At 39.8% G+C, this 18,537-nt stretch overlaps 1 protein-coding gene across 1 annotated transcript in view; it reads right to left on the reverse strand.

The window, feature by feature from the left end:
- The window catches only part of SI (sucrase-isomaltase), a 42,727-nt gene that overhangs the window by 5,796 nt on the left and 18,394 nt on the right, over nucleotides 1–18,537 (reverse strand). Inside the window, exons 22-42 of the mRNA XM_032697689.1 lie at nucleotides 18,001–18,050; nucleotides 16,378–16,548; nucleotides 15,723–15,872; nucleotides 14,253–14,459; nucleotides 13,282–13,436; nucleotides 12,119–12,287; nucleotides 11,202–11,298; nucleotides 10,684–10,796; nucleotides 10,460–10,585; nucleotides 9,530–9,658; nucleotides 9,310–9,417; nucleotides 9,150–9,212; nucleotides 8,763–8,897; nucleotides 8,073–8,157; nucleotides 7,042–7,180; nucleotides 3,230–3,363; nucleotides 2,486–2,520; nucleotides 2,278–2,394; nucleotides 916–1,064; nucleotides 310–394; nucleotides 169–225 (exon numbers count right to left, since the gene is read on the reverse strand). Coding sequence (XP_032553580.1) covers nucleotides 169–225; nucleotides 310–394; nucleotides 916–1,064; nucleotides 2,278–2,394; nucleotides 2,486–2,520; nucleotides 3,230–3,363; nucleotides 7,042–7,180; nucleotides 8,073–8,157; nucleotides 8,763–8,897; nucleotides 9,150–9,212; nucleotides 9,310–9,417; nucleotides 9,530–9,658; nucleotides 10,460–10,585; nucleotides 10,684–10,796; nucleotides 11,202–11,298; nucleotides 12,119–12,287; nucleotides 13,282–13,436; nucleotides 14,253–14,459; nucleotides 15,723–15,872; nucleotides 16,378–16,548; nucleotides 18,001–18,050 — 2,474 coding nt within the window. The remainder of the gene's footprint in view (nucleotides 1–168; nucleotides 226–309; nucleotides 395–915; nucleotides 1,065–2,277; nucleotides 2,395–2,485; nucleotides 2,521–3,229; nucleotides 3,364–7,041; nucleotides 7,181–8,072; nucleotides 8,158–8,762; nucleotides 8,898–9,149; nucleotides 9,213–9,309; nucleotides 9,418–9,529; nucleotides 9,659–10,459; nucleotides 10,586–10,683; nucleotides 10,797–11,201; nucleotides 11,299–12,118; nucleotides 12,288–13,281; nucleotides 13,437–14,252; nucleotides 14,460–15,722; nucleotides 15,873–16,377; nucleotides 16,549–18,000; nucleotides 18,051–18,537) is intronic.

The following is an 18,537-nucleotide window of genomic DNA, read 5'->3' on the forward strand; positions in this document are numbered from 1 at the left end:
TGGGCAAGTTATTATACAGGAATCAAGGATTTATTTTTAATCAGCTAAGTAGATTTTATATTTCTAGGAACTTATGTTAAATGCAAATTAAGCAGGAGAGTGTTCCCACCTCCCCACCACCCTCAGCACTGGGAAGAAGACATAAAATGTAGTTTTTAAGTGACTTACAGTGTAGTAATCATACCAGCGGGCATGGGGCAAGTAACCCGTCACTGTTAGGGCATTCTGGAATTAAACACACGTGTTTTAGGCACCTTAAATCAAAAAGTGAAGCTTTAATATTTTCATAAGTGCTTAAAATCAACCTACCTGTTGCAACACAGGGGTGATGAGCAGGGCAGGCCCCCAGAGGAACTGCTCATGTATGTCCCAGGTTGTTCTGTCGTCCACAAACCTGTCACGATTAGACATTGAGAGGTGAACTTTTCCAAGGTGTTCCTTCCTTAAGACATTTTTGTCAGCCATTGAACCTACTCCTCCTACTATCTACCGTTTCCTCATCTTTATTTTAGCATTAATAATGCACAGATTAATTAATGGTTGCCAGGAATGCATAAAGATCCTAATGTGAGACTCATTATTGAAATGCTAGTACTTAGCTTTATTTTTTTTTTCCATTTCTTTGCTTTGGCTTTTCAGTGGATTTAGACAATAAAACTCTGAAGGTCTGTTGTGCCTGCCTGGTATGTGCAATAATAATCATGGGAACCACTTTTTAATTTGTGCCACTGTTTTCTTGGACAGTTGCTTTGGAAAAATCAGGTCACCACGTGCAAACAACTCAGTGTTCCTCAGCCAAGACCTGTTTTTTAATGAAGGGGAAAATGCTGCAATGAGGAGAAAACTTAGAGGGGTCTTCACTGAGGAAGTTTTAATGGGAATTCCTGATAAGGAGAGCAGAGGAGTTGCACTTACTCATGCAATACAGGACGGACCACAGTGCTGCCGTTGGCATGGGCATCATGCATTAGTGTGTAGAGATAAGGTAACAGGGTGTATCTGACATTCAGCACCTTCTTGGCAGCCTCAGCAAATGTTGCATTCCAGGAAGCAGGATCTTGCCTCTGGAAGAGAGGACACCATTGTTAGTGAAGCTGGATTTTCTGTTGGGAACAGCTGAAAAAAAAGTATCAACAGAGCAAGATAAATCCAAGGATATTTCTCCAACAAACGCAAGCACTTTCGTTTATGTTTTCTTAAATATGGAACAAGTGATGCTAAAAACTGTAGGAATCACTGTCAGCCCCAAGAGGGAAGCTGGGGAAAATACTATAAAGAATGTTTAATGCCAAGTGTCCCCAAGGTGGGACACATCCCAGTGCACAGAATTTATCATCCCTCTTTTCCACAGGGCAGCTCTCTGGACTTGCAAGGGGACACCAAGCACGAAGCACTGATGGCAGGGAGCACTTCCAGTCTTTATTAAATGTAGGGAACAATACCTTGGCAAATTGGGGAAGACTGGGAGCAGCATGATAACCCTGAATCTGCATTTTTAAAGCTTTAACAGGCCTATCCAAAGGTGTGTCACTGCGAGATAAAGTCCAGGGGGTTTGAAAAGGAGACCTTAATCCATTAGATATATTCCATATAAATAGCTCTGCTCTCCTGGACCTCAAGCTTTAACTGGAATAGAAGTGCTGTTTCCACTGTTTTTTCTTTTCCCAGTTATCTTGTTTTACAGCTTTCTCCACCCTAGTCCTTAGCCAGCACAGACCTACATTTAGGCAATTATTTCCCTTTCCTTTGAGCAGAAATACAATATCTGATGGTGGCAAATGTGCAAAGCACAGACATTTCTGAGTCTTACTCCAGCATCTTATTACACTGCTCCATTTTCTCATTTGTTGGGTAATTATGGGCAATTAGGGCTGAGAGCACCAAGGTCAGTTTTGCTCCTTGAAGTGTGTTTGCCATCAAAGCTCTATTTTAGTTTTGATGTAGCACATTCAAATCCAAATGGCACAGAGGGGAAAATATGCAGGAGTTTGGTTCAGTCCAAGCAAAGTTAGAATGAGCTTCCTTCCAGTGATCCCAGTCCCAGAGCAGCCTCTCTGTGGGCATCAAACCTCCCAGGTAAGGGGAAGCTTTACAGGAAAGTATATAAATAATGACGATTTTTATTTGATAAAAAGCCAAATATGTTCTTCTCTTGTCCATTTCATTGGAATGTACTTGTTGTTTTTTGGTTTTTTTGAGCCAGGCCACCTTTTGCATTGTTTGGCAGCTCTTTGCATGTGTGGTGCTGTTAACAACCATTAAAAAGTTGCATCTCACCCTTGTTCCTTTCTCATTGTGATTCCTGGAATATGGATAAAATGCACCCAGCTGCGTCCAGCGAAGACACAGCTCATACTCTGAGTCTCTGAAGAAGCCACAGATATCAGCTCCTGTCTGAAATATTTAGAATGATCCGATTGGAATACTATAATATCATGTACAGCATCAGGGTAATTGAATAGAAGTTAATAACTTGTTAGCTTACATAAGACATTCCAAAGAGACTGAAGTCCATCATCCCTGAAAAGAAAAATAAAACTACATTACTGGCTGGGTTTTTTTTCCAGTGGTTGAATAGATAATACATATTGCAATGCTGAATGAGCAGAGAATAAAAACAAATACAGGCCCCATAATTTCTCTAATGTGTCACGTTTTTCTGCTACAGAAAGAGATGAGAGGTTATTGGTCAGGAGGAAACAAAAAAAATAAGGGGCAGGACACAGGACATGAAAGTGGTGGGTATAAAAGACCTCCTGTGGCAGAAGGAAGGAAGGAAGGAAGAAGGAAAAAAAGGAATAATAAAAAAAAAAGGAAGAAGAAAAAAAAAGGAACAAGAAAAAAAAAGGAACAATAAAAAAAAAGGAAGAAGAAAAAAAAAGGAAGAAGATAATAAAAGGAAGAAGAAAAAAAAAGGAAGAAGAAAAAAAAAGGAAGAAGAAAAAAAAAGGAAGAAGAAAAAGGAAGAAGAAAAAAAAAGGAAGAAGAAAAAAAAGGAAGAGAACACAGATTCTGACACCTGAACTAAAGTGCTTTTTCAGCCAAAATCCCATGAATACTAAAAGCAAGCAGGTGAAGGAGAAGCAAGGCCGGGCTGGACGGGGCTTGGAGCAGCCTGGTCTAGTGGAAGGTGTCTCTGCCCGCAGAATGAGATGACTGAGTTCCCTTCCAACCCAAACCCTTGTGACTGAGTGATTCCACGAGCACAGATGTTTCCCCTGGCACGTACCAACGATGGATGTGCCGAGCTGGTCCCAGGCTGCCGTGTTGTCCCCCAGCCAGTGCCCTGCCCACCTCCCGCTGCTGGGGTAGGTGGAACGGGTGATGACGATCCCGCGCTCCTGGGTGGCCTCATGCAAAGCCCTGCAGTTGAAAAGAGACAGAGAAACGAGTTACATGAGAAATATTCCATGAGCTTTGTTACCTAAAGGCCCCTGAAATGAAATATATGGGGTTATACAGTCATAGTAAGCTTTTGAAGGTTAATTCACTCTGATTCACACATAATCTCAGAAGCTTTGGCCAACTTGAAGCTTCAAAGAGAACTGGTAGAAAAGATGGGCTTAAAATACAATTTTCTGTCCCAGGCCAACTCCCATGTGGGAAAATAAAAATGTAGCCCAACTTGCACGTTTTCCAAGGGCTCCACAATGTGCTGCAGGGCACATCATTCCTTACCTCAAGTACCTGAAAACTTGTAGCAACAGCTGAAAAGAATTGAGTGAAAATCATAGCAGAAGGATCATAAGAGAGAAGACAGAGGTACCAAGAATATTGGACATCTCACTGTAAGTTTAGGTGACAAAAAGGTATTTTAATAAAAAAAAAAAACAACAAACGAGTCAGGGGTTTGTTGTCGCTTCAGAAACACCAAGATGACATGATATCAATATGAAATGTCCAACAAGGGTTGGTTTAGAAGCAAACATGTCAAACCAGTTGTTTTCTGCTAAACCACAATACCAGTCAGAGAGCTGCCCTGATAAAATCCACTGCTCTCCAGTGCAAGCACCACCCTAACTGTCTAAACAGCTGCTTCAAAAGGCACTATTTACTTGTTTTTCTATAGGATTTGCAGCTTTAGTGACACTCTAATTACAGTGAAGACACAAGTCACTTAAATTACCAGAGCGATTAAATGAACGAATGTGCCACCTTTCTTCCAGGACAAACAGTAAGTTTTCTAGGACCTTTCATTCTTTGTAACATACTTTCCAGCATTTCCAGCCTCTGCTGGGTTTCTCTGTGTCAACAATGCTTTGGAAATGGCAGCTAAAAGTTCCAAAGTAAAGACAGTGTATGTCACATGTAGAACTGCTCGAGGATGGGCACGACCTGAGTGTTCTGCTGACTTGAGGCTCAGTCCTGGAGCTCCTGGAGATCTCCGCTCCATCACTCAGCCAAAGCTCTATCCATGAAAAATAATTTATTCATGTCAGAGAGCCTGAATTTACCCCCAAACAGTTCCTGTATTCACTAATGAGGGCTCTGGCTCTGCAAAAACCTCATTACAAAAGAACAGCATTGGGGCAACATCCCAAAGTTTCTGTGTCTAATGGATAGAGAACCAAAATGACACCAGGGTGCATAAAAAAATGCTCACTTTTAAGTTATAGTGTTTTATGAAGAAATCTTTCTGTTTGGATACTTTAGCATTAAAATAAATTATTATTGCAACATTTCTTCAGTTTCAAAAGTACTCACTTCAGTTACTGCCACAGAATAAAATGGGGACTGAAATATACATATATGTATGTATCTAAGTATATATTTTGCAGATAACATTTTCAATAAATTTCCAGTGTGAGAATATCTGTATGAGCTGTGTAATTTATTGCAGTGATTTCTCTTAAGGTGCTTCTCAAAAGAGAAGGAAATATTTCACTACATTTCCATCCATACTTAAAACACAGAAATGATGGTAATATTCCTCTGACTGTCAAACTGTTGTCTACTCCTTTGGGGTGGCACAACAAAGTTTTGGGGGCTGTAAGGGTGACTTCAGTGAGAAACTTCCCAAAGCTTCCCTGTGTCTGTCTGATGGAGCCATGGGGGAGCAGAGATCCACCCTCAGCCCAGGGAGGACCCCACGCCAGAGTAGGAGGATGCCCAAAGGAGGTTGTGATCCCATGGGATGCCTGCACTGGAGCAGGGTCTTGGCAGGAACCTGTGGACCCATGGAGAGAGGAACACACGCTGGAGCAGAGGAAAAGAAGGAAGAGTCCTTCTGCTGAGGAGAAAGAGCAGCAGAGACAACTGCTGCAACCCCTGTACCTTGTCCTCCTCCACCCCTTGTGGTGAGGAGGTAGATAAAACAGCGAATGAATTGTGCCTGGGAAGAAGTGAGGAGAGGGGGCAATGAAGAATTGGTTTTAAATAAACACTCTCTGATTGGATTGGTTGTAAATGAAACTAATTTCCACAACCAGTTGCTTTGCCCATGGCAGTAACTCTGAGTGATCTCTCCCTGTCCTTATCACAATGCACAAGTCCTTCCTTGTACTTTCTCTCCTCTGTCCAGCTGAGGAGAGCAGTGATGAACAGCTTTGGTGGGCACCTGGAACCCAGCCAGGGCTCAATCCTCCACATCCTTGCAATGCCCAAATCCCATGGGACTGGGCTGACAGCAGAGGGATCAGACATTCCTTCCTGTCCTGTCAGCAGCTTCACTCCTGCCTTGATTGGCAGCTCAGCCCTGGCCTGCTGCCAAATAGAACATCCACTCAGTCACAAATTCCAGCAGCCTTGATATTTTCTTTCTTTATGGTAATATCAAAGTTACCAAGGGCTTTAAGGTCGTTTAGACTTATAGAGAAACGCTGTTCCTTGCTTACTCCTGGAATTGTAAATGAAAGAGCACAGAGACATTATCATTAGATCAGACCTTATCTAAAGCAGGTTGGGGGACTGTTCAGAGGAACAGATATTGCCTTAGAACTGGGAAAATGAATGCTTGAAAGTAAAGCTTTATGCACACACTTTGCATTTTAAAAGTCACTGTTCCATCTTTTCACTTGTACTTGATTTGTTTTAGAGAACATAAGTGAGCCCTTCTTAAATTAACAGGACTGAAAAACTATCTTCATTTTTCCTCACTGGATGTAAAGTGTAAGGAAAAATCAGCATCAGCCCAGGAATAAACCAGGGAATCACAGCAAAACCTAGAGACAATAAGTATGTTCCATTTTAATTACAGTAATTATGTGAGTCTCTCACTGAGCAATTGCTGTTCCCCACAGCTGATCCAAACCCAGTTCTGTGCCCTGGGAATTGACACCCGAGTTTGTGGGTCTCCTGCTCTCACTTACAATGCAGAGCATCACCCTGGGGAGCCCTCAGAACAGACACCTCTTGGTGTCTCCACATGTCTTGGAATGTGTTGGGGCAAGGAAACACTTGATGGAGAGTAATTCCATCCAAATTAAAGTATCTCAGCAATAGCACTGTGGCCACCTTATTTCATAATGCAGGTCAGCAGTGCAGCTTGCCCAGCAGATCACTGATATGGATGAAGCCCTCAGAAAGGATATACCAAGAATTCCTCCCCAGCCAGGTGAAAAATAAGTTTCTTTAGTACCAGACTTGAGTAAACTGTCTTTAAAATGTACCTTGTAAATCATGCCTGCTCAGGGTCAGTGATTTTAAAAGCTGCTAAACTCAAAATAAAGTCTCTGCCTGCTTGTCCTGAGACAGCCGGGGATGCGGCGGCAGCTCTGTGAGCTGGGGGTGGGTTTTTTTCCCTTCTCCCTGGCTCCAAGTGCAGAAGGGATTTATTGCAGTGAGATCATGGAAGCAAAGCTCCAGCTCAGACCTGCCCAGACCCACCTCCCCTTCTGCTGCAGCTCAGGCTTCCCCCACCCTTCCTGTGACACGACTGGAATAACACCAACTTCTGACCAGAGAATCAAAGATGTTATTATGCAAACCCTTCTCGGGCATCTTAAATAAACTGATAAAAGTTTTGGCCATAAGAATGTTGACACAGAATATTCATTTGTAACATATTTGGGGGACAGCAGGAAATGTGCAAGGTCCACTTACTCTAAGGTAGGTTTTGCCTGCGACCACCCGTAAAGGCTGTGGACATCGAAGTGTCTGACTGCAGTCCCATCTGGGAGATACTGTACACCTTCCATGCATGGAGTTTTGACAATTAATCCCTCTGACCTGAATCCCAAATCTTGTGGAAAAGGAAGAAAAAGATTTATTGTTTGTCAATAATAAGCGCGCAATAATGTTGGTTTTTTTCTTAATTTTCATAATCTATTAGGCTTTCAATCTCTATCAGGCATTTAGTTATTTATTCATTTATAATTATAAAAATAGCATTTCCAAAATTGAATATTTCCAATATTCCTATGTAGGCATCTGGGTCTGTAAATGTTTTAATAGTGCAGTTACAGATGTTCTTACTTTGAGGAAGCTCAAAGAGTAAACAAAATATATCAGAAAATAGTCCAAATCCTTGTAAACACCGTCATAACACCCATACAAACAGAAAAATGGGTTTGGTGGGGGTGTGGTCTGTGTCTGACTATTAATTTCCTGAAATTCCTGAGAAACTATTCATAAAAATGCAATACAACAGTAAGCAACAAGAGTATGCTAATAAACCACTGATAAATAATTCCTAATTAGTACTACTTTATACCAGTTCTTCAGTGAAACCAAGCTAAGAAAGCAGAGCATTTCAAGCATTTGACTGCACAGATAAATGGTAATTAGAGGAGACACATGGATATTTTCTAAATTTTTTTCATTAATTGCATTATTCATCTGAGAAAACTGCAAAACACAGAGCTACATTCTGTGCCGTGCCTCAAGCAAAGCACTTAGATATTAAATAGGTATCAAAATCCATATTCAGGCAAGGAGCTGAAAAATAACTTTATTTTTAAGAAGTGCCACGCAGTTGCTGCTCCCGCTGAAACAGCTGCCCAGAATCTCAGAAATAAAGGGGCCGTGGGTTTATATTCCCATCTTTATTTAGGTTTTTGCACCCTATGTAAGAGGTAAGAAATTATGTGGTAACAGAACAACCTAAAACTGATTTAAGGAGAGATCAGACTTACGAGGCATGTAGGGTGGGTTGTTTAGGAGGTCATCTCTGCAGCCATCAAGAGCACCGTTAAAAAAAGTTGCTGGTTCATTCATGTCCTAAAAACAAAGAGCAAAACCCCATTGTATTGGTTTCAAGCCTACAGAACCCATTTCACCCAGAATTACAAAGAAGAGCGTTGTAGAATTCCTCAGGAGACCCTGCAGCTGCAGGTTTAGTCTGATTTTTCATGTTCCATGAAGGGGGATTACAGGGAGGCTGGAGAGGGACTTTTCAGGAGGCTGGAGAGGGACTTTTCACAGGGGCATGGACTGACAGGACAAGGGGAATGGCCTTGATCTGAAGGAGGGCAGGGATAGATGGGACATTGGGAAGGAATCCTTCCCTGTGAGGGAGGTGAGGCCCTGGCACAGGTTGCCCAGAGAAGCTGTGGCTGCCCCATCCCTGGGAGTGTCCAAGGCCAGGTTGGACGGGGCTTGGAGCAAACTGGGCTAGTGGAAGGTGTCCCTATGTTTTTATTTTACTTATCATAGAATCATTAATGGAAAAGGCCTCCAAGATCATCCAGTCCAAAATCTATTTAATGGGAATTTAACACCAGAAACATCTGAGCTGCAGCATCAGATGCTGGGAATTGTGTCCCTCTCCACCGATGTCTGGCAGAGAAAAACAATTCAGAAATCAGATGGATTTCTATACTTACAGTCCACAGGCCATCGAACTTGACACTGTTCTCGGGATTGTTGGTATTGTTGTAGTACTCCAGGATTTCTCTCTTCCACCACTCGGCTGCGGAAGGGCGGAAGAAATCTGGGAAAGCAACATGGGCTCCATAGAGCTGGAAAAATAGAAGGGACGAGACAGATACAAGATTAAAAGCATACTACTGTTAAAATGTTGGAATTTTATAAAAAAATAAAATAAGAAGGGCAAAAAATAATTACTTGTTCACTAATTTTTTTTTGGCTATTAGGAAGGCTGACCAGTTTCTGACAGTTATTCCTTCCATGAGATTAATCAATTAGTTTGCTGTTATTTTTATTAATTAACATCTAATTTGAGTCCCAAATCAAACCTTATCAACACTTACCTGTATCTGGGTTTGCTCAGGCAGGGACTCGTTAACTACTACATTAGGAAGGAATGGCCAGACCTAACAGGAAAAAGAATATTTCAAAGAATCAAATCACACTGAATGAAATCTGAGCATCAGGAACAGACAGAAAGAACTGTTCTTCCCTGTACAGTACCTTGGAATATATAATTTCATCGGAATTAGGCCGTTTTATGAAGACATCATTGTCCACACCTCTTTGGAATGTAGGATAATTGGTTTCATTTCCAGAAATGGTTGGATCCTACAATAAAAAAAACACTTTTACACTCAAACCCCAAGTTTATAAAGCTGTTGAATATATTCTGCATTCTGCAATGCCGTATTGATATTTAAAAGCACTGTTCCAAACTGACCAGGATGATGATGAATCTCATTCCATCTGCTTTGATTCTGTTAATCAGAGCTGGTAATCCAGCAAAGCGTGTGCCAAGGGTGAAGTCCAGTTGCCTCTCCATGTAGTCAATATCTACATATTGGACATCCTGTAGTTCAAAAAAAAGAAAAAATAAAAACCAATAAAAACCAATTAATTTAAACTAATTTTTCTTTTTTTTTTGCTAAATATTGAAAATTTGCCAAAATAAGTAAAATATTGAACGTTTGATCTGTAAAATTGGAAGCAGTGGTAATTTTAGACTAAAGCTGTTAAATGAATATTACACAATTTATCAGCAAGTCCAATTCAAAATAAGCCCTTCACTGCTGCATCCAGTCTGAGGGTAGAAATTGATACATGATAGAGAAAAAAATTCCTGGATTTGTGTACATATATATATATATATATATATATATATGTCTGTATACAGAAACTGCACATGTGCTTCCGTATCTATAAGAAAACAGCGGAAGTAGTTGTTCTGTATCGAAACCTTGATATTAACTGCAGTTAAAATGGAGTCATATTCAATTTATAATATAATTTTGTTAGGTCTATGTGCTATTCCAGCCTTCATAGCAACCTGTGATGAATCACAGTGGACTTGACACAGAACACTATGGAAAGCTGCTTCCTTTTTTTCCCCTGATTGCTTTCCTTGTTGATCTCTGCTCCTTCGTGCTGCTTTGGCAGGAATGATAAAGAAAATAAAGCAGCCTAAGGCCCGCATTTAACACGGCTCAGAGTCTGCAGAGATGTTCAGCTGTGGCATAAAATCTGCTCTACTCTACCACGGCGGTTTTTTTTTTTGGTTGATCTCTGATTTTGTGTTTAAAATAGGTCCTAGTTAATGCTATGAAGCCAAAATTGCAGGAATGAGCTCAGCTACGAATTGTTCCCAGCGTACATGGGGAATGTCAGCTGCCTTCATCTCCTCCACCACCTGGGAGACCTCTGAGTCGTTCCTGTATCCGTAGCGGCACAACTGGAATCCCAAGGCCCAGTAGGCTGGCATGACTGGCCGTCCAATCAGCTGGAGGGGAGGAAAAATATTTGTGGTGAGCAGGTGAAGAGAGAGCAAAGCAACCAACCCAAACCCAGCATTAGTTTGTACGAGAACAAGGATCCTACTGCCGTGTACTGCTGGACAACCATCTCCGGCGTTGGGCCCAAAAACACGTAGAAGTCGAGAATTCCTCCGGTTGTCCGGTAGGTCAGGGCAGGGGTTGGCTGGAAAGTCACATCTGGGAATGGAGGAGAGGAAATGAGTAACGGGCACCTGGATCTGCCACTGCTGCAAAACACCAACCATAAAAATAAAACCCATTGAGGAAGAGGGAAAGAGTCTGTTTACAAGGGCCTGGAGTGACGGGACAAGGGGCAATGATCTTAAGCTGAAAGAGAGTAGTTTTAGATTGGATTTTAGGAAGAAATTCTTCCCTGTGAGGGTGGGGAAGCCCTGGCATAGGTTGCCCAGAGAAGCTGTGGTTGCCCCATCCCTGGAAGTGTCCAAGGCCAGGCTGGAGCAACCTGGGTTAGTGGAAGGTGTCCCTGCCCATGGCATGGGGGTTGGAATGAAATGAGCTTTAAGGTCCCTTCCAACCCAAACCATTCCATGATTCTACGAAATAAAGTGAAAGTTTTCTTACCCATTGCATTGCTGTTAAGCAACAAAACCCCGTGGGCATTGCCATCTTCTTCAAGAGCCATGTAAAATGGATGATAACCATAGGAATTCAACTGGTACTGAAAATAAAATAAACCACATTTTACCGGGGAAACATCACAAACATTTGCTTATTTACTTTTAGTAATACATTTAATAAAAGACAAGGCACAACTGCCAAAGATATAACAAATAAACTCCAAAATTATATACCTAAACTCTACACACCTACAAAACATATTTACTTTCCAGCTTCACAACTCCAGTCAGCCTTGTTCAGGTTGCCCAGGCAGGAAGGAAAGCAAAGGTATTACTGCCCTTAAAACTCACTAATGAGAAGGCCCTTCCTCAGGACAAAACTTTCCCTTTTCAAACAGGACCAGCTGTTTACCTGCTCAGGAGAAGTTGCTGACATTCTGTTATCTTTCATTTTCTCAAAAATGTATTCAAACCTGACCTGGGAATTGGAGCTACAATTAACCACCACTTCCATTGGTCATTCTCAGCAAATTGCCAATGTGGTATCTTGTAGGAAATAACAGCAACAGACAAAAGATTGCTGAATTACCCCTGTGGGTACTAAATTAATCCTAAAATAGAAGGAGTTGCCCTGACTCGTGTCTAACTTTCAGAATAATAAAAAAGGAGGAACGTGCTGTTATTTCTAAGCCATTTGTCATCTTCTAACACCAGCTCAAGGCCTGAGCTCCACACGTTGGTCTTGCTGACCATGAAGGACAGTTTTACACAAGACCTTTACCATTGAGACCATCCAAATTACAAGCCCTGACAAATATGATCAAAGCCAGTGGGTGTGTCCAGTACCCGACTTTAAAATCCTACTCAACAACTCTGAGCATTGGACTCATCGGTCCAAAAGTTGTGTTTTCTGGTACTTACAGTAGGAGGCTGATCCCTGGTGAACATCCCCCAGGTTTGCCAGTTGATGTCGTTTCGGAATGTGGGTTTTTCAGACTCCCCTAATCCGTAGATGTACTCGGATGCCAAGCGGGTGGAAATCTGGATGAACATGTCACTGAAGGTGAAGGTGGGCAGGGCTGAATTCCAGCTGAAATGGGAAGAGGAAAACAAGAGTGGAGTGTGGCCTCAGTGCTGTGTTGAGCCAGCAGACGCTTTTTTTAGGCTACTCTCTTCCTCTGAAATTCCCGCTCTTCAGTAAAAAGGGAATAAAACCTTTGTGGTTCTCAAGAAAACTTAAAGCACATGAAATGGGGGTGTATAAGAATTGATAAACAGTTTAGAGACACAGTCTCTCTCTCAGAGAGAGATATATTATGCACAGGCATCATGGTCATCAAGTTACACTGTGTTTTGGCAATTTAGTGACAAAATGTGTTTCAGGACAGTATTTGCCTCCCAGACTGAGCACTGGTGCCACATGGAATAGAGAAAATAAGGTGCTTTTTACAGTTCACTGAACTTTTTGTGCAGATTACGCTGAAATTGCAATCACAGATCACATTTGTTGTAAATCAGCATCTTTAGAGTTAGAAACCAAACTGTAACCTCATGGTGCTCTGCCAAAGAATTACATTGTTCCAGGAGCTTGAACTGCAGGTTGGATTATTACTCTGGTTGGTAAAAGGGAACCCAGCTTCCAATTAAGTTTTGAGAGCTTTAAAAATTGAAATAACTGGCTTTTTTTAATAAAAACCATAACACACAGCTGCTAACATCATTGCTCTCTGTTTTCTAGCTCTGAATTAATCAAAGAATAAGTGAAGCTCCTGTCATGTACCAAAACCCATCTATAAGTTAGTTGAGATGTTACTTCCTTCTATGTACTTTTTTTTTTCCTAACCAGTCCCCCAAACTGAACCAAATGGTCAATCCTTAATGTTCACTGCTGTGGTCACCTAAGGAATATTTTAGGAAGTGTAGGAAATCGCTGTGCCCCCCTCCGAAAGCTGGGAATTACACAAGGAACACCCATTGGGAGCTGTCAGTGTCCCTCACTCCAGCACAAGAAAACAGTTTGGCTTGAAAAGGGCTAAAAAACCACAAGTGAAATAAAATAAAATAACAAAGTGACAGTGACTTACATGACTGTCCCTGTGCTCCTGCGCTGGATTCGTATTCCAAAGGGTTTTATCTGAAGGGATGCTTCATAAAGTCGGCTCTGGCTTGAGCTTGTTGGGGAGCTGGGGAGATCTAGTGGGATTGGGACCTCATATCGTGGGTTTTCAGAATCATAGATCTGTGAAGGAGAAATCAATTTATTCCAATAAGCAACATGTTTGAAATCTTACCTATAATAGTGAGAGAAATGTGATATGATTTTTAAAACACTTGCTCTGATTTTCTAACACTTGCTGACTAGTTTCTTTCAATACATTTTCTTTACAATTATTTCACAGTATTTTGTTTTGGGGAAAAAAAATCCCTTAAGGATTCATTTTAGATCAGGAATGGCTTGTCCAATTATCTATATGAATGTAAAGCATGTACTTATATTGAAAATATTCATATATACTTTCTGTGTGTGGTAAATATCTCTCTAATTAATCTTTTTCACAACTTTTAGAGAGTTTTTTTAACGATTCCTGTATTCTGAAAGTTAAAATAAGTTAGTTTTTGATGTCTGATCATTTTATGGCATCACACTTAGTTCAGTATTGTGAAATGCATGGCAATAGATTACAGTTAAACAACAGTGTATTGAAAAATTTAGAACAGAAGTAGAATGATGGATGTAAAAACCAGGTGTAGAGTCATGATAACGTTTATAGATGTATTTACCTGTATATTAACAAAATACTTTCAGTTTCAAAGTTTCTGGTTGACATTACACATTATACCTTTGATTCATTTCGTTGTAAAACTGAGCACAAAATTCCACGACGAAAAAAAGATGCGAGCAAAGAGCAACAACAAATAATTGCTTAGAAGGAGAAACATATTTAGACAAAGGTGCTGCTGCCTGTGTAACATAAACCTGACTATAAAAAGCTGTCATAATTTCCATAACCAAGGTTATTTTTAACAACTCCTGGAAGTCCTGGGGTGGGATTACCTTGAACTGCAGCATGTTGTCGAGGTGATATACGACCTCCACGCGTAGGGTGCTGATGGGAGTAGTGTAAGCCTCGTTAGCTCTGATCCTGGCACTGTCCAAAGTCAGGTCAGCCACAACCCCTGTGGAGGAGTGTTGGATGTTCTCAAGGTAGTAAGGGCTGTCAGAGCTGAAGTAGCAGGAAGGGGCGTCCGCATTTTGTGTTTCCTGATGCAAACAGAAAGAAGTTACAGGTTAAGGAGCCAGACTGTTTTATTCCTTACAGTATGGAATCCCAGTTTTATCAGACATCCATCAAATGTAGGATTTGAGGGAAAGCTTAATGCAACTACCAACAATAAAGAAATATCACAGAATCTATTGATCTTTACACTAAATCAGATAGAATAAAACAATTCAGTGAAGGCTGTACAAATAGTTCAGTCAGGAAACTGAAGCCTTGGTGGATTTAATTTCCCTGTCTCTCTGATCTTCTCATGGTTTAATCCTGGCCTGTTGAAATTCCTAAAGCTTCCTCACTCTCAATCCCAAAGCTCCCTCCCTTTCAATCCTGTTGCTCTCTGGTCTCCGACTGCCTTCGAGGGGATGTGCCCCAAACTCAATGGATATTGAGGCAACAGAGATCTTTCCATTGGCTTTTTTCTACAAATTATCCTTAAAACATCCACTGAAAATTACACCCTACTTATCTAACATCTCCTAACACTTCTGAATGTCCAAAATTACAAAAAAAAAAAACAAAACAAAACAACACCAAAAAAACCCTCTTAATAGTACAATAAAACCAGGAGAGTTCATCAGCCCCTTCAGCTGTTGCTGGTTCATGAGCACCAGCAGAGAAATTTGGTCGTCATTCCTGGGGGATAAGCCCAAGATGTACATTTTGGATTTAGAGGAGCATGGAGTAATTTAGTTGGAGGGACCCTCTGAAGCTCAGTTTAGAGCTGTGGGATATTAATAAATGAAACAGTGTGTTAAACAACTCCACGTCGGAGATTGTGATTTGGAAAGAGCTCCTAGACATGGACTTAAACAATTAAGGTCACATCAGAATCAAAGTTTCCAGGAGATTCAAGGGTTTCCCCTCAAACTGAGATCCAGAGGAACTGATTTGATTTAAAATGTCCCTCACTGCCTGTGAAGGTGAGACAAAGGGGATGAGCCTTGCAGGTCACGGTGCCAGTGAAGCAGAAGAGGCAGCTGCAGGTGTTATTATCCTTTTTCATGACTCTAATACTATTTCTTTCCATCTTTCAAAAAATACCACATTTTTCCTCAATTTCTGATGCACTTTGAGAGAGTTTACCCCATTGCCAACTGGTGAGGAGAACAAAACCCAGCAGTACAGGCCAGCTGAGCCATCTTATTTAAAGCTGACAAATCTGCCAAACTACTTTTTATTCCACAAAGAAAAAGCTCTGACTCTGGAAATCTTTCTGTCTCATTAGTTTAGAGAAAATAATTACTTACTTCCCAGGTACAGCCAAGTTGTTCACATTTTTCTCTTGTTGGATCAGGACTGGGATAACAATCAAACCTTTCCTCGAGAGTTATGTTTTGCTGCCATTGTACTGTGTAAGATCTTCCCAGTTCAAGTTGAAGTCCTGTTATAGTGGCAGTCTATAAATATTAAACAATAAAGAGTTATTAAATGTCACATCCCATCCATCTTTCCTTCAGTCAGCAGAGGTGCTGGTGCTCAAGGATAATGCACTTTGTGACTTGACAGTTCACAAAACCCCCTGTCCTGTAGTACTTGATCCAGTCTCACTTTTACAAACACACACAACTGATATTCTTGCAGACAAAAATCAGAAAGATTAGGAATCTAAAAAAATTGAGTTAATCCCACAGCTTCCTTGGAAGCAAACCAGAATAAATACACGAGTTAATATAAATAATAATAAATAATAAACTGTTTGCTGCACTGAGGGTGTGAGACCACAACTTAGATGCACTTTTATGCAGTAGAGTTGAATGCAATTTTACTTTCATTCTGCAATAAAATCCGCATTATGTTTTACTGAAACAGCACTAGCACTGAGGACTGTCCTTTGCAATACACAGAACAAAACCGATGCAATTTGAAATATGTTTACTTTCCATATTCCTGTTATTGTTTTACCTGGTATAAAGAACTATAGTTGATATTAAGTGGATAATTTTGCACAACATTGTTTTGATACACAGTGACTGATGTTATTTCCTGGCGCACTCCGAATATCCTGATTTCTTCAAATATCAAGTTGTTTGGATCACTGTAGTTGTTGAATGCAACATTGATGTGCAGAGTATTCTGAAAAATAGTGGACACATTCTTATTAGAAAAAAAATCTGCCAAAAGTCCACTTGATTTAACTATTTCTTTCTGATCAGATTTTCATATTATATAATTTTCATATAATATAATATAATATAAATATATAATATATAATATATATAATATAATATATAATATATAATATAATATATATAATATAATATAATATTAATATAATATAATATAAATATATAATATAATATAAATTTCATATAATTTTCATATTATATAATTTCATATTATATAATTTTCCTAACATAATAATTCTTGCTCTGCTTGTTGTTATCACAATAATGCTTTTCTCCTGTCTGTATAATGTGCTTCAGAGCTGTGTTTCAACTTCCTTTTTTTGTTTGTTTTTTTGAGCAATAAAAAAGGCTGGGGTGTGTCTGTGACAGGGCAGGTAAATGTTGCTCAACTGTGATCTCGCTGGGTTTTAGCAAGCAAAGGTTCTTATTCGCTTTTCCTATTATAAAAATACCATTTCCTATTCAATGTTCTTAATTATTCTTAGATAAGAGGCCAAAGTGTACCATGGATGTCACACGTGCCAGTGTAGAACATCCTCCACGTGACACTTGAGGTTAATTTTTAATTCAATGTCATTACAGTCAAGAGATGATTTGCTTACAGGAGTTTCAAACTCCAACAGCAACTGAGGTTTCTTATCTACAAATGATTCTTTGATTACTTATGATTAAAAAAAAATTACTAAACCATGTTCTTCCACTCGTGTTCCTCTACATTCTCTCACTTCTCTCGTGATATTCCATCATGGCAAAGGAATGAATTCCTTTAGCAGATATTATTATTATTATTATTATTATTATTATTATTGTACAAATAATACGTTATCATGTTGCATCCAAATTCCTTGTTATATGATAACTCCTGTCAATATTGAATAGAAGCACTCTCAGGACTTCACCCTGGTGTAAAATAACCCTGCCCAGGCAGTTTCAGCTTAAACAAATAACACAATAAAACTTAATCATGATGGAGTTTCCAGGGGTTCAGAGAATGTGTGGGTTTTCCTCACTCTTTGGAGTCATTCAGCTGTACAAAAAAAACCTATTTTTTTTTAAATCTCCACAATGTTTAGAATCAAAACCACTACATGCACCTCCTTTTTGACTCTGTTTTAACTGCCATTGATGCTTCATAATTTTCTCTCTCAATAAACATCACTGCTGAGTTTATTATGTGAAAGGAAATAGGAGTTCTTTACCTACTTATATTAACTAGCAGAAAAAAAGACAACAGATTTCATCCCCGTTAAATTACAGTATTTTGAACATGATTCCTCTTTGACTTTGTCGAATATTTTGTTTCTCAGAGGAAAAAAAGGAAGGAGAAGAGAATGTTCTTGGAAGACACTTGATAGAAATCAAACCTTAAAAATAAGATCATTTAAAATAAAATACTTACATCGGAACATATAAACTCATAGAGAAGGTAGGTTCTATTCTCAATGGTACCTAAAAGGTAAAGAAAGAAATTACACTTACACTGCAGAACAGAATTAAAACCAGGACTGTGCCACTGCTAGAGACCAATAAATTGTTAATTATTATCATTACTGTGTTCAGAAGCTGCACTAAGCAACTCAAATATTTACTAATGTTTCTTGAGGAACTGAAATTTCTCTTTTTCTTTTTTCCCCTGGGCCAGCCTCTCAGGAGATCCGCTTCTCCCAAATTTTTCAAAAATTTGTTGAAATCAGCTTTTCAAAAACGGACTGATTTTTATTTTACTGGTGTTCCTTCTTACCTTAAATACAGATGTTTGGGTGAAAACCAACCCTTTAAAATACCCTGTAACAATGACAGTGATGACAGTAGTAAAGACCATGGAACCATAAGAGAGGAAATAACCCATGAGCAGGAAAAAGAAATACAAAAGTTGAGCCAATCTGGCCTTTTTTTTCCACTTTATGGAAAAAAAAAATACTGTCATCACAAGTAA

The sequence above is a fragment of the Chiroxiphia lanceolata genome, chromosome 10 (assembly GCF_009829145.1).
Source record: "Chiroxiphia lanceolata isolate bChiLan1 chromosome 10, bChiLan1.pri, whole genome shotgun sequence".
NCBI lineage: Eukaryota > Metazoa > Chordata > Aves > Passeriformes > Pipridae > Chiroxiphia > Chiroxiphia lanceolata.